The 23,465-nt window shown below is 50.9% G+C and overlaps 1 protein-coding gene across 1 annotated transcript in view; it reads right to left on the bottom strand.

The window, feature by feature from the left end:
* Window positions 1-815: 815 nt before the first annotated feature.
* LOC135050685 (short-chain dehydrogenase/reductase family 9C member 7-like) overlaps window positions 816-23,465 on the bottom strand; it is a 65,623-nt gene continuing 42,973 nt past the window's right edge. The window contains exons 4-5 of the mRNA XM_063957095.1: window positions 13,425-13,588; window positions 816-1,187 (exon numbers count right to left, since the gene is read on the bottom strand). Coding sequence (XP_063813165.1) covers window positions 973-1,187; window positions 13,425-13,588 — 379 coding nt within the window. The 3' untranslated portion in view covers window positions 816-972. The remainder of the gene's footprint in view (window positions 1,188-13,424; window positions 13,589-23,465) is intronic.

Genomic DNA, 23,465 nt, shown 5'->3' with positions numbered 1-23,465 from the left:
TGCAGATAAAATGCCTATCAGACTGACAGGCATTTTGTCTGACGTTGCAGGGTGAGGGTGAGGGTTAGGCTTATGCTCCGGGAAGGGTCAGGGTTAGGCTGCGGGGGGGAGGTTAGGGTTAGGCTGTGGGAGGGGGAGGTTAGTGTTAGGTTGCAAGAGGGGAGGTTAGGGTTAGGTTGTGGGGGAAGGTTAGGATTTGGCTGAGGGAGGTTAGGGTTAGGCTGTGGGGGGAGAGTTAGGCTGTGGGTGGGGACGGTTAGGGTAAGGGACTAAACTAAATTGCACACACAGTAGTAATAATGCCTTTTCGATACAGTATATTGCACACACAGTAGTAACATCCCATGCACATGTAACAGCACTGCCACTGTGCCACACAGTAGTGCCCTGTGTCTCCCCCTCCCTGCTTATCAACGCATATACTGCAGCAGCAGCAGCTCTCACCTGCGGAGCCGTCAGTAATGTTGCTTGTTTCCCCTCATTGGCTGGCCGTCACCACCCCCTATGCAGGCCGCCGCCGCCAGCCGCAGCAGCATCGTTAACCGAAGCATGGCAGCAACTCCAACAGTGGACAATTTTTAAATGCTTCACTGAGCTTCTGCGCATGTGCAGAAGCTTCAGTTAATGCTGCCGTGATCGCGGCTGCGGCCGGCGGCGGCCTGCATAGGGGGGTGACGGCCAGCCAATGAGGGGACGTCCGGACGGCCAAACGGAATCCGGTCCGGCGTCCTGGCATACCAATCCGCCCCTGTGTGTGTGTAAAAATGCATGATAATTGAATATTTTAAACAGAAAATGCATTATTACTTTTTTTTTAATTCATATTTATTTGTGGAAAATAAGTCAGCATTGTATAAGAAATTTATTGTATACATTGTTGGATGGATTATTTCTAAAATTAGAAACTTTTTTGTTGGTGACACAAATGCTATTTAGACATAAGGAACCATCTCACACTGCTTTATTTTGTTGTCAGTTACAAGCTGGTTTGGGTGCTAAGCGACACAGAACGTAGTCAGATATGACAGTAGGGAGGTAGGACAGAGGGAGGTAGAAGAGCTTGCAGTCCAAGCCAGGAGAGTATCTTGTCCAAGGGTAGACAGCAGTCACAGCATGTTCCATGCAGTCTGGGACCATATGAATTCTTGGGTCGGCATTTTTAAATAGATTTTCACATACCTTAGTACCTGTAAGTTCACCAGACACAAGAGTTAAAACATGACAGTTGACCCATTTCTAATATACAGGTGGATTTAGGGAAGCCAATGATGTTATGCTAGAACTGTACTAATAGAGAGGTAACATCTGGAATTATCTATATACTAATATCAGAATATAGTAAGACTAATAAGCCTGAGGGAAATGAAACCCTGAGATGTAGCCTGCAGTACTGATCATGGAAATAGTTTGGATGTGAAAGCTAACTGTCTGGTGTGTTAAATTGTGTGGAGCCTATATTAAAATTTTGATATAGAATCTGGGAGATATCTATTTAAGGAGGTGTGTTCCTGGATTAAGGCCTCTGTGCAGTGGTAGAACTACCGCCAGTGCAAGCAGTGCCTTGCACTGGGGCCCGCCACTGTCCAGGGGCCCAAAGCCAGCGCGGCATGTAATGAGTCAAACTGACTCATTACATGCCGCTGTCAGCCACGGAGAGGAGCGCTGCGCCACGGGGAAGGGAAGGAGTAGGAGGGAGGTTAAGGGAGCCGCAGCAGCGCAGTGTAATTGGTGGAGGCGCTGCTGCTGCTGTCCCTCTCCTTCACCATAGGCCGCCCTCCGCCGCTGTGAATGCTGGGAAGCACATCTCAGCATTTACAGCGGCGGAGGGCAGCCTATGGTGAAGGAGAGGGACAGCAGCAGCAGCGCCTCCACCAATTACACTGCGCTGCTGCGGCTCCCTCCTCCACCTCCCTCCTCCTTCTTCTCCCCTGCCCGGGATCATCATCCGCCATCAAGTTGCACTGAGGAGCCTGACTGCCAGCAAAGACAGTAAGTATAATATTTTCTTTCTTTCTGTCTATCTATCTTTCTGTCTATCTATCTATCTATCTATCTATCTATCTATCTATCTATCTATCTATCTATCTGTCTGTCTGTCTGTCTGTCTGTCTGTCTGTCTGTCTATCTATCTATTCTGTCTGTCTGCCACAATGTGTGAAAAGGGGGACTGGCGGCCTTAATGTGTAAAAAGAAGACGCTGTCTGGCGTAATGTGTAAAAAGGGGGACGCTGTCTGCCGTAATGTGTAAAGAGGGGGACGCTGTCTGCCGTAATGTGTAAAAAGGGGGACGCTGTCTGCCGTTATGTGTAAAAAGGGGACGCTGTCTGCCGTAATGTGTAAAAAGGGGACGCTGCCTGCCGTTATGTGTAAAAAGGGGACGATGTCTGCCATTATGTGTAAAAAGGGGATGCTGTCTGCCGTTATGTGTAAAAAGGGGACGCTGTCTACTGTAATGTGTAAAAAATGGGACGCTGTCTGCCTTTATGTGTAAAAAGGGGACGCTGTCTGCCGTTGTGTGTAAAAAGGGGACGCTGTCTGGCGTAATGTGTAAAAAGGGGTACGCTGTCTGCCGTAATGGGTAAAAAGGGGACGCTGGCTGGCTTTATGTGTAAAAAGGGGGACGCTGTCTGCCGTAATGTGTAAAAAGGGGACGCTGTCTGCCGTTGTCTGTAAAAAGGGGACGCTGTCTGGCATAATGTGTAAAAAGGGGGACGCTGTCTGCCGTAATGTGTAAAGAGGGGGACGCTGTCTGCCGTAATGTGTAAAAAGGGGACGCTGTCTGCTGTAATGTGCAAAAAAGGGGACGCTGTCTGCCGTAATGTGTAAAAAAGGGGACGCTGTCTGCCGTAATGTGTAAAAAGGGGACGCTGTCTGCCGTTATGTGTAAAAAGGAAACGCTGTCTGCCGTTATGTGTAAAAAGGGGACGCTGTCTTCCGTAATGTGTAAAAAATGGGACGCTGTCTGCCGTAATGTGTAAAAAGGAGGGCGCTGTCTGCCGTAATGTGTAAAAAGGGGACGCTGTCTGCCGTAATGTGTAAAAAAGGGGACGCTGTCTGCCGTTATGTGTAAAAAGGGGACGCTGTCTGCCGTTATGTGTAAAAAGGGGACGCTGTCTGCCGTTATGTGTAAAAAGGGGACGCTGTCTGCCGTTATGTGTAAAAAGGGGACGCTGTCTGCCGTAATGTGTAAAAAGGGAGACGCTGTCTGCCGTAATGTGTAAAAAGGGGACGCTGTCTGCTGTAATGTGTAAAAAAGGGGACGCTGTCTGCCGTAATGTGTAAAAAAGGGGACGCTGTCTGCCGTAATGTGTAAAAAGGGGACGCTGTCTGGCGTAATGTGTAAAAAGGGGGACGCTGTCTGCCGTAATGTGTAAAGAGGGGGACGCTGTCTGCCATAATGTGTAAAAAGGGGGACGCTGTCTGCCGTAATGTGTAAAAAGGGGACGCTGTCTGCCGTAATGTGTAAAAAGGGGACGCTGTCTGCCGTTATGTGTAAAAAGGGGACGATGTCTGCCATTATGTGTAAAAAGGGGATGCTGTCTGCCGTTATGTGTAAAAAGGGGACGCTGTCTACCGTAATGTGTAAAAAATGGGACGCTGTCTGGCTTTATGTGTAAAAAGGGGACGCTGTCTGCCGTTGTGTGTAAAAAGGGGATGCTGTCTGGCGTAATGTGTAAAAAGGGGTACGCTGTCTGCCGTAATGTGTAAAAAGGGGACGCTGTCTGCCTTTATGTGGAAAAAGGGGGACGCTGTCTGCCGTAATGTGTAAAAAGGGGACGCTGTCTGCCGTAATGTGTAAAAAAGGGGATGCTGTCTGCCGTAATGTGTAAAAAGGGGACGCTGTCTGCCATAATGTGTAAAAAAAGGGGTACTGTCTGCCGTAATGTTAAAAAATGGGACGCTGTCTGCCGTAATGTGTAAAAAGGGGACGCTGTCTGCCGTAATGTGTAAAAAGGGGATGTTGTCTGCGGTAATGTGTAAAAAAGGGGACACTGTCTGCCGTAATGTGTAAAAAGGGGACGCTGTCTGCTGTAGTGTGTAAAAAAGGGGACGCTGTCTGCCGTAATGTGTAAAGGGGGCGCTACCTGGTGTAGTGGTGCTACTGTGCGGCATAATTTAAATAATGGAGACTACTGTGCACCGTTATATGAATTGGTATAATTTTGTGGCCACGCCCCTATGGTGCGCACTGCCCCTGTTTTACATAGGGGGGGGCTCCAATGCCGTTTCTTGCACACATCGCTAAAATGTCTAGTTACGGCACTGTTGCTAGGTATCCATTTCCCTGCCCCTGAGCAGGTCCCCCTCACCAGATCCTCTCCAGGGGTGAGGGGGTGGACTTGGATGGGATGAGGGGGGGGGCAAAGCATTTTGTCGCACCTGGGCCCACCGCTTGCTAGTTCCGCCACTGCCACTGGGACCAGACAATCCCACACCAGAGTGTACTGGCCAGTCCAGGAGGATTCAGCTCCCTTGCCCTGCTGTCACTGCTAGCTGGCTGCTAGTCTGCTCTCACTCTCCCCCACACTACCATCCCCAGCAGCCGGAAGCTAATCACCGGAAGCCGTCACCGCCCCCAGCAGTCCCACTGGTTTGTGGGCTGGTGGAGCCGGAGTCCCCTTATTCCTGGAGAATCCAGAAATCCGGGAGAGAGGAAAATCCTCCTGGAGGGTTGCCACCAAATCCTGGAGAATACAGTAAATCCGGGAGAGATGGCAACCCTAGGTACCTAGGTACAGTACAAGCAGGGGTGTATCTAGGTGTCCGAGCGCCCCAGGCAAAGTATGGTAGTGGCGCCCCCCCTTATCTTGATGTTACACACCAAAGGCGCACGTCAAACATAAAGGGTTGTGACCCTATGGGGAAGGGGCTTGGCCAATTCAAATGACACAACATAGTAGTGCAAACATTCATATTACACCACACAGTATGTCCGTAATTCACATTACACCACACAGTATGTCCGTAATTCACATTACACCACACAGTAGTGCCCCTTATTCATGATACGCCACACAGTAGTGTCTGTTATTAACATTACACTGCACAGTAGTCCCCTTAATTCACGCTACGCCACATAGTAGTACCCCAGGAGACAAGGAGGGGCATGGTATGAATTTTTAGAGTATATAGGCTTGCAGGGACAAAAAATAGGGCTTTGAACTTTTACCAAAACTAGCAGTGAAATGGTATCAAAATGCATGGATGCATACAGGGTGTGTTTTTTTATCCATTATTTTACATGAAAAATATGTATACACATTATTTAGCAATTTTATTCACATTTCTAAGTTAATAGCTTTTTTTAAATGTCAATACTTTTTTTTTTATACTATATCTATATCTCTGTTTTCTTTGTCTCCATTAAATGAATTGAAAAAAGAATGACAGCTAAACAGTACAGCATGTTGCAGTTTTAAAAAACAACCTTCAATTCTAAAAGGAACAAATGCAGATTAAAGTGTCAATCAGCATAACCAAGAAATCTCCTATATATTTGGCCAAGTCTGTGATTCTGTGCCTGGCCGTAAGGCTGGGTGGAGTTACAGCGCTGGGCGGAGGCAACGGCCTCTGCTCTGTGCCAGCACACCACTAGGGAGGCGGACACAATCCCCAGGGAACAGCCGCCACTGGACGGACGCCTTACCGTGGCCGGCCACACAAGAGCGGGATTAACGGGGGGTGGGTGGAGGGTCACTACCCCGGGGCCCCTCAGCCGGAGCTCTGTCCCCATTCAGGTTGCCGGGGCAGGAGGGATCCACGCTGTCGGGTGCGGAGTGCAGGCTGTGCATGCGGCTTCCTCCTCTCGGGCAGCACGGTCGAGCAAACTCCAGCCTCCGCTGCTACCAGGAGAGATGCTGCTGGCGGCGGAGGCTGGAGATTGCTTGACCGTGCTGTCCGAGAGGAAGAAGCCGCATGCACAGCCCGCACTCCGCCGCCGCCAGCGTGGATCCCCCCTGCCCCGGCAACCTGGTGTCCTCTCTCCCTGCTGCAGCGCTCCCGTTGCCTGTGTGACCGGGTCAGGTGAGCCGCGCTTGCAGCGGGGAGGGGGGGGGGGGGTTTGATGGTGATGGTCATTTGGGGGGGGTGATGGTTATTGGCGGTGCCCCCAGTGCAGGTCTCTGTGGAACGAGGTGACATTCACCAAAAGCCTGCAGCCTAAAAAGCCAGAATGACTCTCACAATGAGTCCTACTCCCCCAGCCCCCCACCCCTCCCAAACCCGCATCACCCCTACTCCCAACCCCCCACCCATGGCACCCCCGCCCCTCCCCTACGCAGCACCCCACCCTCGCACCCACCTTCCACCCAACCGCACCACCCTGGCAACCGGCCCCCTCCCCCACCCGCAGCGCCCCTCCCCCCCAACACCCATGCACCTGCCCCTCCACCACCCGCAACACCCCCACAGCCGGCCCTCCCCAACTGCGGTAACCCCACACCCGCCCCTCACCCACCCACAGCGCCCTCGGATCCCCTCCCCCATCCGCTCCATCCCCGCACCTGCCCCTCCCCTACCCGCGGCGCTTCCGGACCTCCACCACACCCCTGCAGCTGCCAGTCCCCCACCCACAGCACCTCCGGCCCCTCCCCCACCCCCATCATCTATAGACACCTTCCCCCATTCGCGGACCTAGCACACCTTCCCCTCCACCACCCCCACCACCTCAGGACCACCACCCACAGCACCTCAGGACCCCCTCCCCCATCCACGGCTCCCCTGCAGCCACCCGCAGCATCTACATACCCCATCCCGCACCCACACCTCCCCCACCCGCAGCACTTCTACAATCCATCACCAAACCCCCCCCTGCAACCCCACCTCCCCCTACGCACCCCCACTACCACCCCTCCCCCATCCACAGCATCTACATCCCCCATCCGTCCCATCCCACACCCACACCTCCTCCACCCACAGCACTTCTGAAACCCATCACCTAAGCTCACCCCCCCTGCACCTCCAAACGCACACCCCTACATCGCCCCTCCCACACACACATCACCTCCATACCCCCTCCTTCATCCACAGTCCCCCGCACCCACCCCTCCCCCACCAACAGCATCTACACTCCCATCTGCACCCGCCCCTCCCCACCTGCAGAACCTCTAGACCCCCTCCCCCATTCACCCCCCCTCTACACCTCCCCCTCCCCCACCCACAGCACCTCTGCACCCTTTCCGCCATCTGTGCCCCTGCACCCACCCCTCCCCCACCCGCAACACCTCTGGACCCCCTCCCACCCCTCCACCACACGTAGCACCTCGGACACCATCCGCAGCCACTACAAGTGAAGTCCTGATTCGGGGTGATCAGCGGCACGGATAGGCACCTCCACCTCACTGAACCCACCCCCTTTCCAAACTCCCTCCACACACTCTGAACTTCTGTGACTATCGTTGCTACCAATGGACATTGGATTAATAAGAAACACTAATACTGTGGCCATTATGTGTCTAAGCGACACTGCTACCTGTGGCCACTGTGTATAAGTGGCGCTGCTACCTGTGGGCACTGTGTGTATAAACACAGCTACTACCTGTGGCCATTGTATCTACAACCAACTCCGCTACCTGTGGGCACTGTGTGTATAAGCGCCTCTGCTACCTGTGGCCACTGTGTGTATAAGCGCCTCTGCTACCTGTGGCCACTGTGTGTATAAGCGCCTCTGCTACCTGTGGCCACAGTGTGTATAAGCACCTCTGCTACCGGTGAGTATTGTGTGTATAAGCGGCTCTGGTACCTGTGGCCATTGTGTGTATAAGCGGCTCTGCTACCTGTGGGTATTGTGTGTATACGCGGCTCTGCTACCTGTGGGTATTGTGTGTATAAGCGCCTCTGCTACCTGTGCCCATTGTGTGTATAAGCGCCTCTGCTACCTGTGGCCACTGTGTGTATATGCAGCTCTGCTACCTGTGGGTCTTGTGTGTATACGCGGCTCTGCTACCTGTGGGTATTGTGTGTATACGCGCCTCTGCTACCTGTGCCCATTGTGTGTATAAGTGCCTCTGCTACCTGTGGCCACTGTGTGTATAAGCACCTTTGCTACCTGTAGGTATTGTGTGTATAAGCGGCTCTGGTACCTGTGGCCACTGTGTGTATAAGCGCCTCTACTACCTGTGGGCTCTGTGTGCATAAGCGCCTCTGCTACCTGTGGGCACTGTGTGCATAAGCGCCTCTGCTACCTGTGGGCATTGTGTGCATAAGCGCCTCTGCTACCTGTGGGCATTGTTTGCATAAGCGCCTCTGCTACCTGTGGGCATTGTGTGTATAAGCGTCTCTGCTACCTGTGGGTATTGTGTGTATAAGCGGCTCTGCTACCTGTGCCCATTGTGTGTATAAGCGCCTCTGCTACCTGTGGCCACAGCACTTTGGTGTCTTATCTATAGCAGTATATACTACACTATGTTATTCATTGTGCCTTGCGGCCACTCTGCGCGCCCTCACAAAGGGCTATGCCACCTTGACAATCGCACGCCCTTCCCCCTTGCAATATTTACCCACTGCCATAAAAACATTTTCAGGTAATACTCCATATAATAACAATTATAGCACACCTGAAGCCTGTGCAGGGGTTAACGGGTCGTAGTCTCTTGCAACAGTATTTTCTCTCTAACACCTTGCCTCTCTGTATCCTCTTCCTACCACCCTGACTCTCCCTATCCTTTACCGATCGCACAGCGTTTCTGTACATTCCCTTTCTCCCCCCCCCCCCACCACGCCTCTCTATCTTTTCTCAACCAGACACCATTTCTGTATGCCCTCTATACTGCCCTGCGATTCTGATTCTGTTACCTACTGGCCTGCGTATGTTCAAAGGCCTGCAGGGGTTAACGGGACGTAGCCCCTTCCGACGGTGTGAAGAGCGCCCGTAGGGCGCGATGAATCACCTAGTAAATCTATATATATCTATCAGTTATATCTTTGATCTATCAGTTGCAGTACATATTTGATCCAACGAAAGCACCACAAACCCTAATGTCTATACAAGTGATAGAGCTGCAAAGGGCAAAAGAGCTGTGTAATATACATAACAATCAAAGGGATTCGGTCAGGAACCCGCCGGTCGAAATCCCAACACTGCTCGGAATGTCAGCTCCGGCATCCCAAACGCCGGGATCTTGAACAAGCGTTTACGGGGGCTGTGCTCAGGTAAGCCACTGGGGGGGAGGGTAATGTTTAGGCTGTGGGGGGCAGGGTTAGGCTGCGGGGAGGGCTGTTTAGGTTTAGGCATCCCCGGGAGGGTTAGGCTGCGGGAGAGGGTTAGGTTTAGGCACCCCCAGGAGGGTTAGGCTGAGGGGGAGGGAGGATTAGGTTTAGGCTGTGGAAAGGGAAGGTTAGGGAAGCATTGGGGGAAGGTATGTAAAGTTACCTAGCCCCTGTCGGGATTCTAAGCATTGGGATGCCACGGTCGGTCCTCTGACTGCTGGCATCACAAACACCAACATATCATACCCATATCATACCCAACTCCAATCAAATTCTTAGTAAAACTGACGAAGGTGGAAAAGACAAATGAACATTTGCATTAATAGCAGGGAAATTGTCAGAGTGAATTAGCAGCATTATCAGACCTGTACATGGGTGCATCTAGAATAAAATTATAGGGGGCACCATACCTTTATGTATCTGTGTCCTCTATGCTGTGCAGTGACATGATGACAGCGGGCATTGGGTGATCCCAGCCAGGAAGGCAGGGGCAGAGAGTGCAGAGGTCAGAGTGGAGGAGGTGGATGACCTGGGGACAGGGAGGCTGTCTGCTTGAGGCTCAGGGAGGGTGACATGGCTCGGGACTCTGGGGATAGAGCTCCTGCCAGTCAGAGCCTGACATGCTACTGTAGTGAGGAGGCGGGCAGGTGCGAACGCGCGCGCTGAGCGTACAGTGTTGGAGGGAGCTAACACAGTCACATGAGCGTCCGCTCCTAATGCCAGCGGCTCTATCAAATCTAATGCCGGACTCCGGAGACAGCAGATGCTCTGCTGCTCTTGACTGAAAAAAAAGAAAAAGAAAAAAAGAAACAAGATGGGTGGGGCACAGGCCCGAGTCGTTTCCGCCACTGGATCTGTATGACAAGTGGTGGCTGTCTCCTCCTCTGGTCATGCTGACTGCCGGGACTAAAACTTCTGTTCACGGACCATTGTGTCAGTAACATTTTAGAGTAGGGGCGGATCATCCTATCACACCCGACCCCTTGTCACTCTCAGCAGAGGTCACGCTGCAGCTTGTTCTCATTACTCTCCTCATTTGACAGGACGCCTATGGGTTCACTTCACTAACCCCTGGCAGCGGGAGGCACCGCCGGGTGGTGCCCCCCTTCGACCAGCGCCCCTGGCGAGTGCCATCCTGGCCAAGGGGTAGATACGCCTCTAAGTACAAGCATATTCACTTTATTCATGTGTTTTATTCTGATCACATTGATAGAATTGAAACTACTACACCTAGTAGGTGCCTTTCTTACAATTTTTACATAATTTAGCCACTGGAAGTGCAATTGGTTTGAAGATTGGCAGCTACCCTCTACATAGGGGAGGTGTCCACACCCACTAAAGACTTTTTCTGTTACACCTTGTTTGATTGGTTTGGTGAACCTTTTATGTGTTAAGGTGTAGCATCAACCAACAGAATTTATTGTTATTACACACACGCACACCAACACATAATACATAATGTTTTGGCCAGTATTGATACCAATTCATATAACGGTGCACAGTTGTCTCTATTATTCAAATTATGCCGCACAGTAGCACCACTACACCAGGTAGGGCCCCTTTAAACATTACGGCGGACAGATTCCCCTTTTTACACATTACGGCAGACAGCGTTCCCTTTTAACACATAACGGCATACAGCGTTCCCCTTTTTTACACATTACGGCAGACAGTGTCCCCTTTTTTACACATATCGACAGACAGCGTCCCCTTTTTACACATTACGGCAGACAGCGTCCCCTTTTTACACATTACGGCAGATAGCGTCCCCTTTTTTACACATTACGGCAGACAGCGTCCCCTTTTTTACACATATCGACAGACAGCGTCCCCTTTTTACACATTACGGCAGACAGCGCCCCCTTTTTACACATTACGGCAGACAGCGCCCCCCTTTTTACACATTACGGCAGACATCATCCCCTTTTTACACATAACGGCAGAAAAAGGGGGAATCTGCCTGCCGTAATGTGTAAAAAGGGGGACGCTGTCTGCCGTAATGTGTAACAAGGGCACGCTGTCTGCCGTAATGTGTAAAAAGGGGACGCTGTCTGCCGTTATGTGTAAAAAGTGCACGCTGTCTGCCGTAATGTGTAAAAAGGAGGACGCTGTCTGCCGTTATGTGTAAAAAGTGTACGCTGTCTGCCGCTATGTTTAACAAGGGCACGCTGTCTGCCGTTATGTGTAAAAAGTGTACGCTGTCTGCCGCTATGTGTAACAAGGGCACGCTGTCTGCCGTTATGTGTAAAAAGGGGACGCTGTCTGTCGTTATGTATAAAAAGTGCACGCTGTCTGCCGTAATGTGTAAAAAGGGGGACGCTGTCTGCCGTAATGTGTAAAAAGGGGGACGCTGTCTGCCGTAATGTGTAAAAAGAGGAATCTGTCTGCTGTAAGGTGTAAAAGGGTCTCTACCTGGTGTAGTGGTGCTACTGTGCGGCGTAATTTGAAGAATGGAGACTACTGTGCACCGTTTTACGAATTGGTATTATTTTGTGGCCACACCCTTCCCCACAAAGCCACGCCACTATGTATTTTTGAGCGAGCCTACGGCGCGCACTGCCCCTGTTTTGCATGCAGGGGTGGGGCTCCGATGCCATTTCTTGCACACAGTGCTAAAATGTCTAGTTACGGCACTGTTGCTAGGTATCCATTACTCTGGCCCTGAGCAGGTCCCCCTCACCATATCCTCTCCAGGGGTGAGGGGGTGGACTTGGATGGGATGTGGGGGGGGCCCAAAGCATTTTGTCGCACCTGGGCCCACCGCTCGCTAGTTCCGCCACTGCACCCTGCGTCATGTGTCTGCTGGCTGGGACTGGCCTCCTAGTCCTGCAGCGGCACAGCACACACCCCCTGCAGCATGTGTCTGCTGGCTGGGACTGGCATCCTAGTCCTGCAGCTGTGGCCCCCACACACCCCCTGCGGCATGTGTCCACTGGCTGGGACTGGCTTCCTAGTCCTGCAGCTGTGGCCCCCACACACACCCTGCGGCATGTGTCCGCTGGCTGGGACTGGCCTCCTAGTCCTGCAGCTGTGGCCCCACACACACCCTGCGGCATGTGTCTGCTGGCTGGGACTGGCCTCTTAGTCCTGCAGCTGTGGCCCCCACACACCTCCTGCGGCATGTGTCTGCTGGCTGGGACTGGCCTCCTAGTCCTGCAGCTGTGACCCCCACACACCCCCTGCGGCATGTGTCTGCTGGCTGGGACTGGCCTCCTAGTCCTGCAGCGGCACAGCACACACCCCCTGCAGCATGTGTCTGCTGGCTGGGACTGGACTCCTAGTCCTGCAGCTGTGACCCCCACACACCCCCTGCGGCATGTGTCTGCTGGCTGGGACTGGCCTCCTAGTCCTGCAGCGGCACAGCACACACACCCTGCAGCATGTGTCTGCTGGCTGGGACTGGCCTCCTGGTCCTGCAGCTGTGACCCCACACACCCCCTGCGGCATGTGTCTGCTGGCTGGGACTGGACTCCTAGTCCTGCAGCTGTGACCCCCACACACCCCCTGCGGCATGTGTCCGCTGGCTGGGACTGGCCTCCTAGTCCTGCAGCTGTGACCCCCACACACCCCCTTGCGGCATGTGTCCGCTGGCTGGGACTGGCCTCCTAGTCCTGCAGCTGTGACCCCCACACACCCCCTGCGGCATGTGTCCGCTGGCTGGGACTGGCCTCCTAGTCCTGCAGCTGTGACCCCCACACACCTCCTGCGGCATGTCTGCTGGGTTCAAGGCAGACACACTCTTTTTCTCTCCCCCCCCCCCCTCCCATCTCTGCTGTCGTGCATCTCAGGATGGCGAACAGTTTCACATTTAAAAAATACTTTTCCACCGTTTGATGAATATCACAATTTGTACATCTCCTGCGGAATGTAGAAATTGTGACATTTAGAGGATAATGAATAGAAGCCCTGGAGAGAGAGTCACAGGATGCCCAGGACTGCTGCATATCTTGCCTATGGAGAGCAGACTCCGCGTATCAAAGATTATTTAAGAAAACTGAAGAAAACTGTGGGTTTCCTTTTCTCTCAGTATTTCTGCTGCTGCAATAGTAAATAATAGAGTGGAATATTATTTGTATATAATATTAGATATACCATTCTGGTTGTACTGTATGTAGAAGGTTTCATGTGCATAGAACAAGAAAAATAGGTATCAGACATTATCTTTCTTTTGTATCAATGAAGGAATAATACGACATACAGTACATTTAACAACTTACATTGCTCATAGTAGTGGTCACCATAGCTCTCCTTCACTGCTGTAGGGAGATTTTCCCACAGACGCCTCAGGTAATTTACTTGGACTTCAGACGATAATATCATTGTTCGAAAACCACTTGGTTCAATGATTGAGACTTTTACTCCAAAATCACGCATTTCCCTTCTGAAGAGTAAATAAAAGAGAATAGTGGATACCACATCTAGACATAAAAGAAAAAGGCTACCCATCCCCACACCCAGGAGGAATATCCCTCACACTAGTATTAAAAACAAGAACAAAATTTCACATTACATCAAAATAGAAGAGTAACTATGTAGCCACCTCTTGAGTCAAATACTAAGAAACAGAACGTAAGCTTCTATGAATTTCACTTTTGGGTGATAGACAGTGCTTAAAGTGGTCCTAGAAAGGTTTTGGAACTCACCCCCCCCCCCCCCCATGTTCGAGAAATAGAGGGATTGCACGCGCCGCACAAAAGGGCGTGGCCTCGAAAAAGGGGGCATGGTCATCCAATAGTATCCCCAATTCAAATTACGCTGCACAGTAGCACAATCTTATTTACATTACACCACATAGTAGTGTCCCTTATTCATGTTATGACACACATTGGTGCCCCTTATACACAAAGCCCACAGTAGTAGCACCTCTAATACACATAATGCCCACAGCAGTAGTGCCACTTATGCAATACCCACTGTAGTGGTAGTGCCAACAGTAGTAGTGCCCCTTATGTAGAGCCCATAGTATTGGTGCCCCTTATTCAGTACCACCAGTAGTAGTGCCCCTTACGTCCCCTGGAGTGATGCCCCTTATTAAGTGCCCCATATGCAATGTTCTCATTAGTATTGCCCCCAGTAGTTATGCCCCCTGTAGTTATGTCCCCAGTAGATATGCCCCCTGTAGTTATGACCGCTGTAGATATGCCCCCAGTTGGTGTGCCCCCAGTAGTTATGCCCCCAGTTGGTGTGCCACCAGTAGTAATGCCTACATAGTTATGTCCCCAGTAGATGTGCCCCCTGTAGTTATGCCTGCTGTAGATATGCCCCCAGTAGGTTTCCCACACTAGTTTTGCCCCCTGTAGTAATGCCCCCATAGTTATGTCCCCAGTAGGTTATGCCCCCAATAGTAATGCCCCGTAGTTATGTACCCAGTAGATGTGTCCCCTGTAGTTATGCCTGCTGTAGATATGCCCCCAGTAGTTGTGCCCCCAGTAGTTGTGCCCCCAGTAGTTATGTCCCCTGTAGTTTTGTCCCCAGTTGGTGTGCCCCCAGTAGCTGGGATGCAGTCAAGATCCCACCGGACGGAATCCCGGCGGTCGGAATACCGACACCGGAATCCCGACCGGCACAATTCCAACATATTCTTCCTCTGTGGGTGTCCACGACACCCATAGAAGGACAATAAATTAGTGAGCCGAGCGTAGCGAGGCACAGTGCCTGCAGCGTGGCGAGCGCAGCGTGGCGAGCGCAGCGAGCCCACAAGGGGCTGCGTTGTGCTCGCCCCCCTGTCGGTATTCCGGTGTCTGTATTCCGACCACCGGGATCCCATCCAGCGGGATTTTGTACTGATCCCCAGTAGATGTGCCCACTGTAGTTATGCTCCCAGTAGGTTTGCCCCCAGTAGTTATTGCCTCAGTAGTAATGCCCCTGTAGTTATGCCTCCAGTAGATGTGCCCCCAGTAGTTATACCCGCTGTAGATATGTCCCCAGTAGGTTTGCCCCCAGTAGTTATGCCCCCAGTTAGTGTGCCCTCAGTTTGTTTGCCACCCCGTAGATATGCCCCCAGTTCACCCCTCTGGTAGCGCTGCTTACACACACAAAAGATAAAACACAACACTCACCTGCCCCGCTCCTGCGTCCGGACCGCAGCCTCCTTCTGGTGCCTGCTCCTCGCAGCTATGGGAGAGACGTCATGATATCTCTCCTATAGTGCACAGCCGCACACACTGCCTGAGCCGGAGCTCAGGAGCGAGCTCCGCCTTCCAGCTGCGTTTAGGGGGAAAGAGCCGGCGACCGCTGCTAACACAGTCTCAGCAGGCGCCCGGCATTTCCCTAGGTTAGGTGAGCCGGAGGAGGCAGAACTACGTTCCTTCTCCAAATGGAACTGGCGGAACGCAGATCCTCCCCGTTCTGGCTCACTTTAACCTCTAGCGTATATAAAACTTTCCCACATATAAAAAAACTTTTCTGTCTTGGACTCTTTATCCAAGGCCAACTCCACCCAGTGCATTCTAAAAAGTTTTTAAAAATTGTTTCTTTAAAAACGGATGGAGCTGTGGCAACTGACTAGTTCCACATTTGAAGGATGGCCTTACGAGCGATTGCACCAACCGCCATCAGCAGTCATCTACCCCAAGGGGTGATCCCAGTAGGTTTGCCCCCAGTAGTTGTGCCCCCAGTTAGTTTGCCCTCAGTTTGTTTGCCGCCCCGTAGTAGGGATAATCTCTAAGACAGCCCATACGAGTGTAAGTTGCAGAAAATTGATAAGGGAGGCCTCTGCATACGCCTTAACTTGCAGCCAAAAACTCTGAATTAAAGGGTTTTGCCAAAGACAGTGTTATAAATCTGCCATGGGCAGAGGCGTATGTAGCACGGGGCGAGCAGGGCACGTGCCCTGGGTGCGGTGGCAGCCCCAGCAGAGGGGGGCGCCACCGGCACCTGGACGGCCCGCTCGCCTCATGCGACAGGGTTTCCGCTGGCGCTACCCATGTTGCTCTCCCTGTCTCCCCGGCCCCGGCTGCTGTGCCTGTCACACTGTACAGGCAGCGGCAGCTAGGAGCCTCCCCCTACTCTCCCCCCCCCCCACCGCAGTCTCTCCATATCGAGTGCATGACCTCGGTGGTGCGCACGCACGTGCGCGACCTCGGAGGTGTGCGGCACCCCCTAATGTCCGGCATCCCCTCACACATGCCTGCAGCTTATGCGTGCTGATTCCTTCTCTCCCCCGCCTGCACTGCAGCCATGGCCGGCCCTATAATTTCATGCTGCATGCAGCAAAGTAGGGCGGAACGCATAGAGGGCGCTCTGGCCGCGACAAGGTGGCCAGCATCGTCTATAATAACACAGCAGCTGCCAGCCTTTTCACTGCTCGCGCTGCTGTCCCCCCATCTCACGATGCCGCCCTTTTAGATGTAAATGTGCAGCATGACAACACTCCGCTCTCCACAAGAAGTGCAAAATGAGCTGGGACGGACGCCGCTTGAAAGGAATGGAGACGTGTTTGAGTGCAGCGCGGGGGTTGCCTGTCATCTTCCCGCAGTCTAGTGGGGCAGTATGGAGCCAGAGGGATATGTATTAAACCACGCGCACTGAGATGCCCTTCTCACTCACCATCCAGCTGGGTGGCCGAGCCGGGCAGGTGGAAAGCCAGCAGCAGGGGCAGCATGCCGGATATCAGTAGCCGAGGGTGCGGGCTGTAAGGCACGTGCGGAGCCCAAAGCCGGAGATCGGCAGCATGTTGACCGGCAACAAGCGGCTTCTGCTTCCGCGTTCAACATGCTGCCGATCTCCGGCTTTGGGCTACGCAGGGTTCGGGGGATGGGTGTCCTCTGCCGGTGTACTGCAGGTCCGGGGGGTGCGGGCTCCGGAGGCTCTCAGCACTGTTGAATATCCAGCTGCCTCAAGTATGTACAGCCCGCACCCACGACTGCTGCTGCTGGCTGTCCCCCCGCCCGGCTCTGCCACACAGCTGTACGGTGAGAAGGGCATCTCAGTTCCCGAGGTTTAATACATATGCCTCAGTAAATGGCCTCTGCGGTAAACTATACTAATGCTTACCGTGGCAGTAACAGCGGGGAGGACGGCGCACATCGGGATCCTGCAGCAGGAGAGAAGATTCCCCTTCGGAGTGTAGCAGACCACACTGAAAAGGGTGCAACTCCGGTGCGGTGCTCTGCATCCCGGGTGGCGCCGAAGATGTGGAGTGTCGGAGGTGGCAGAAGCGCCGCTGCTTGGGGTGAGAAACCGCTGCAATCCTTCCGCTGCTAAACTCTGCAATTAGTCAATTAAGGGGTTAGGCTTCCCTCACCACAGTGCCCCACAGGCCTTGTTAATTAAGGAGGTAGGATCCCCTCACTCTATCATGTGAATTTTGGCTCATACCATGTGCTGTACTGTGAATTTCGGCTCATTCAGTGTGCTATAATGTGAATTTCGGCTCATTCAGTGTGCTATAATGTGAATTTTGGCTCATTCAGTGTGCTATAATGTGAATTTCAGCTAATACTGTGTGCTATAATGTGAATTTTGGCTCATACTGTGTGCTATAAGGTGAATTTCGGCTCATACCGTGTGGGGTAATGTGAATTTCGGCTCATACCGTGTGGGGTAATGTGAATTTCGGCTCATACCGTGTGGGGTAATGTGAATTTCGGCTCATACCGTGTGGGGTAATGTGAATTTCGGCTCATACCGTGTGGGGTAATGTGAATTTCGGCTCATACCATGTGGGATAATGTGAATTTCGGCTCATACCGTGTGCAGTAATGTGAATTTCGTCTCATACCGTGTGGGGTAATGTGAATTTTGGCTCATACCGTGTGCTATAATGTGAAAGGGGCATCAGTACTAGATAGTATAAGGGGTAATACTACACTGAAGGACACGCCCCTTTTGAGTGACCACGCCCCTGCATAATTGCTTTCTACACTTTTTTCATTCCCCCATCAAAAATTCCAGTTAGACCACTGCACCTACATCTATACATACACACCCTGACATCTTTATATACAGTGACACCGGTGGCGTCTGCACATACTTTCCTTTTGTAGGTTGTTTTTTTTTGGGGGTGGGGGGTGTGGGGGTGGGGGTGCCATTATTGATCTTGCCCTGGGCTCCAAAAACCCTAGTTACGCCTCTGGCCATGGGCTCCGCACATCTATAATCAATATATGTAGAATATTGACCCATGACAAAGTCTCTATGGGGAGAGAGATATGTTCTGTGTAAAATGTAAAAGACATTTCAGAGTACATTGTGGAAGGTAACAATTAGCATGCGCGCACATGGGTTTCAAGTACATTTTCTTAGGTTAAACGCAGAAAGCTAGCAAGCCAGCGTGATAATACCTGAGAAGACACAGAATAATCTATATTCTCTCTGAGATTGCTCTTCTGGTCAAAGATGAGTTTCATAGCAAAGTGACTATGGGGTTCTGCCAGTCCACTGAAGGTATGCCATGGGATAGGCTTCCAGAACCCCAAACTTAGTTACCGCCTCCTGGAACCTAAGAGGCCTCTTTAGGTCATCATGCACCAAGTCTCCCACTGTAGTAATACCGTGAACCCTCCTAATATTAAAGGGGTGATAGCCCTGGCAATTTTGAAAATCAGGATTAGACAGGAACATGAGAAATAAGGACCTGTGTGCATTCAACTCATTTTTATGGCAAAGCAAATGGCAAACATTTTGGGTACTCCAGAGAAGCGGGTTATCCCTCAGGTGTGCAGGAATTTCCTGATGGTGCAGGTGTAGAAAACTGATAAGGTCCCCCCCAGGAATTCCCTCTCTAAGACAAGATGAGTATAGGTATCCTGACTGTGTAACTAATCATGGAGATATCGAAATATAGAAGCATAGGAATATAGGGGGTAATTCCAAGTTGATCGCAGCAGGATTTTTGTTAGCAGTTGGGCAAAACCATGGCCCTCATTTCGAGTTGTTCGCTCGTTGCCGAGTTTTGCTATATTGCGATTAGTCGCTTACTGCGCATGCGCAATGTTCGCAGAGCACATGCGCTTAGTTATTTTACTCAAAAGTTAGGTATTTTACTCACGGCATAACAAGGATTTTTCATCGTTCTGGTGATCGGAGTGTGATTAACAGGAAGTGGGTGTTTCTGGGCGGAAACTGGCCGTTTTATGGGTATGTGCGGAAAAACGCTGCCGTTTCTGGGAAAAACGCGGGAGTGGCTGGAGAAACGGGGGAGTGTCTGGGCGAATGCTGGGTGTGTTTGTGACGTCAAACCAGGAACGAAACTGACTGAACTGATCGCAGTGGCAGAGTAAGTCCCGAGCTACTCAGAAACTGCAAAGAAATTTCTATTCGCAATTATGCGAATCTTTCGTTCGCAATTCTGCTAAACTAAGATTCACTCCCAGTAGGCGGCGGCTTAGCGTGTGCAAAGCTGCTAAAAGAAGCTAGCGAGCGAACAACTCGGAATGAGGGCCCATGTGCACTGCAGGGGAGGCAGATTTAACATGTGCAGAGAGAGTTAGATTTGGGTGTGGTGTGTTTAATCTGCAATCTAATTTGCAGTGTAAAAATAAAGCAGCCAGTATGTACCCTGCACAGAAACAAAATAACCCACCCAGATCTAACTCTTTCTGCACATGTTATATCTGCCTCCCCTGCAGTGCACATGGTTTTGCCCAACTGCTAACAAAAATCCTGCTGCGATCAACTTGGAATTACCCCCATAATGTAAGGTTAGGGAAATTCCTTTCACTGAGTGCTGATTCTTTACAAATCCTAACTGATTATCTGTAATTAACTGAGGGAGAATTAAGTGCAGCCTGTCTGCCATAATCTAAGCCAGCAGCTTGAATTAATTTGATCAGTATTTAATAATGTCGCGGGTGATAACAATCTACCAGCTGGGGGTCCCTGCCAGGCTTGGAAATGAGAACTGTATGGGCCTCATTGAAATAAGGAAAAGTCTTGGAATAACACAATATGTCATTAAACAATTCTAAGAGGGCCTGAGAAGTATGAGGAGCTAAAAGTGTATAATACTCATTGGATAAACCATGTGGTCCCGGGGATTTGTATAGTGTATGTTTAGAGATTGCTGCTTGCACTTCTTCAAGAGTTATGATCTGAGTGAGACTCTCGCATTGGATGTCAGTAAGGGGGGAGGGGTCAGCCTCTTGTAGAATCTGCACATGTTTATCTGAATCAAAGCATGGATCCTTGTACATCTTAGAATAAAAAGATTCAGAATGGGATACAATATCTGATGAATTAAAATCTATTGCCTGAGTATTAGGGTCCCTAATGGCAGTGATTACTTTCTTTAGAATCCAGGGTTTATACATAGTGGCCAAGAGAGGCCCTGCCTTGTTTCCCTAACAGAAGTATATAAATTTAGAAAAGATCATGTTCTGTTTAACCTGAGAAAGCAGAAAATTATCCAGCATTTGTCTGGATTAGGGGTAGGGTGCTAAAAGCTCTGTGGTAGAGTTGGCATTATAATCAGTTAGAGATTTGGGTAATGCACTATGCAGGGTAGAGTACTGTTCAGCTATTTTTTTCTTATGCTTTGAAACATACTCAATATGATACTGTACATAACCACCTTCAACATACCCCAAAACACCATTAGATGGTCCCAATGCTCCAGATTATCATCCAGAAAATGTATCCACCCATTAAAATCATCAGAATTACATAAATATCCAATGAAACACCAAGATCGGCTCCCACCCAAGGGAACAACCCACTGCAAAATGAAAACCTCGGCATGATCAGAAATGAGTAAATGGTGGAAATCAGTTTTACTAACCTGGGCCACCAAGGAATCTCGTACTAAAATATTGTCGGTCTGGGACCAAGAAGAATGAACAGAGGAAAAAAGTAAAATGATTTGTCACTTGGATTCAACAGTCGCCAAATGTCCGTGAGCTGGAGGGTAGATTAAGGGAATGCATCACTCTCCAAAGGGAGGAAGAGGAGTGTTGTGGAGAGAGACATATATCAAGGTGAGGATCTACAACAGCATTAAAATCCCCCCCAACTATTAAGTGTGCATTAACCCGCTGAGCTAAAAGACGAGTAACCTCATTAAGAAAATCTAATGTTGTGACATTAGGGGCATGAAGACTGACTAAAGTGTAATCAGCTCCGCACATAGAAACATCCAATATGACATAGTGAACATTGGAATAGATGACAGTATTAGTTACAGAATAGTTAAGATCTCTATTACAGAGGTGCAGACAACCCTCTTGTTTTTCTATGAAATTATGAAGATATACAGTCAGCTAATCACTGCGCCCTAAGGGAGGAATCCCACCAGCCTCCCAATGAGTCTCCTGTAGCAGGATAATGGGGGTAATTCAGATCTGATTGCTGGGCTGCTAACTTTGCAGTGATGCGTTCAGATAGTCGCTGTTAGCCGCGGCGGGTCTCGGGGCCGGCGCGTCATGTCCGTCGCGCCTCCTCCTGCTCCCCGCACAGCGCCTGGCAACGGAGGACGCTGTGCGCAGTGAGCCGCCGGGTCCTTGGCAACGGGGACGCCAGAGGCGGACGGCATTCCCCGTTGCCATGTAATTTGTATCCACCTGTCAGCTCTAGGTCGTGCAGCAGGGCAGCTGCACGACATCACTAATTTAGGTTCTCTGCAGTTATTGGAGGGCTCCTTGTTATATTCTCTCTCAGTGCCTGACACAGACGCTGGTGATAGCTTCTGTTGAGCTGCTTCCTGCCTTGGCCTGTTCCTGATCCAGTTATCCTGTGTCTTGGCGTCCTCTGGTCTGTTGTTGGAATTCTACCTGCCCTCCAATTCTGTGAACCTGTGTCTGTGGCTTTGGGGGTTCTTGTCCGTCCACCTGTATTCACACCGGTTTTGTGAGTAACGGCTTTGCCGCGTCTTACGGCCTTGGCCGTAGCTTCTTGTTATATTTTGCTTTGAATTTTGCAGAGGGTACTGTGGGTGCTGTCGTCGCCGGTACACAACAGTAGTTTGTTCTGGCGGCTGTGCCGCGCATACTTCCTTTGAGTTCTGTAGCACCCCTAACTGGTTATTTCCATCTTTAGTTAGAGGTTCCCCTTGTTATCGCCCCGTCTCAGTTTACGCCTTGTCTCCAACACAGACCGGGGGGCATCGGAGTTGGGCAGACCTAATCCGCCCTTCAAACGCGGCTGCCGTGGGCCCAAGCAAACATAGTCTCACAGGCGTAGACTGACCACGTAGGCGAGACAACGGAGTCAGGGCTGTGTAGGGGTTGCTGCTGGGCTCCATTTCCATTGCAGCATTACGTTCCTGAGCTCGGGGCTTGTCCACCCTGAGTACCGAGTACAGTGAACGTAACAGTCGCGACCTCCAGGGGAAGTGTAAATTCGTCGTGCAAGTGTGCGATCCCATGTGTTCACCGAGCAGCAAAAATCCACTGTGTACAGTCTCTGCGCAGCCCAGGACTTACTCCTTCAGTGCGATGAGAAGAGGCTGATCGAGGCTGGAGCTGACGTCACACAGCTTCCCTGAAAATGTTAGGGAATACCTGAAATTTTCCGGACACTCCCAATAAACGGTCAGCTACCATCCACAAAAGGACTCCTCCTGTCAATCACCTTGCGAACGCCCATGCGGAATATTTGCACCATCCTGTCGCTGACCAGTGATACCCTTTGTTGTTATCCGACGCGGTGCATATGCATGCCCAGTTAGGACCTGATCGTCCACAGTGCAAAAATGTACAGAAACGATCATGAAGGAATCAATCCCAATGTCCGCTCGAAATCTCTTTAAATGAGTGAGTACCCGACACCTCTTAATAGGAGAAGTGAGGCCACCCACATTCCAGGATACCACTTTAAACCACTGATGGGGAGAACCAGGGAAGTTCACATTAATTCCAGCACTGTATCCTATTCCACCTCTATCCATACAAACAGCATGCAATACTCGCCACCCTCTGTCCCAGCTAGCAGAGAGACGGCAAAAACAGCATTGCTAAAAAAAATGAAACTCAACATCTCCCTAGACATGAAGAGAGGAGACAAGGGGCCTAATTCAGACCTGATCGTAGCAGCAACTTTGTTAGCAGATTGGCAAAACCATGGGGGTCATTCCGAGTTGTTCGCTCGTTGCCGATTTTCGCTATGCTGCAATTTGTTGATAACTGCGCATGCGCATGGTACACAGAGCGCATGCGCTAAGTTATTTAACACAAAACTTAGTAGATTTGCTGGTGTTCGAGCGACGCTTTTCAGTCGCACTGCTGATCGGTGAATGATTGACAGGAAAGGGGCGTTTCTTGGTGGTAACTGAGCGTTTTCCGGGAGTGTGCTAAAAAACGCAGGCATGTCAGGGAAAAACGCGG

This window comes from Pseudophryne corroboree, chromosome 2 (assembly GCF_028390025.1).
Source record: "Pseudophryne corroboree isolate aPseCor3 chromosome 2, aPseCor3.hap2, whole genome shotgun sequence".
In the NCBI taxonomy this organism is placed as follows: Eukaryota; Metazoa; Chordata; class Amphibia; order Anura; family Myobatrachidae; genus Pseudophryne; species Pseudophryne corroboree.
This window is presented reverse-complemented; position numbering and strand designations above follow the sequence as displayed.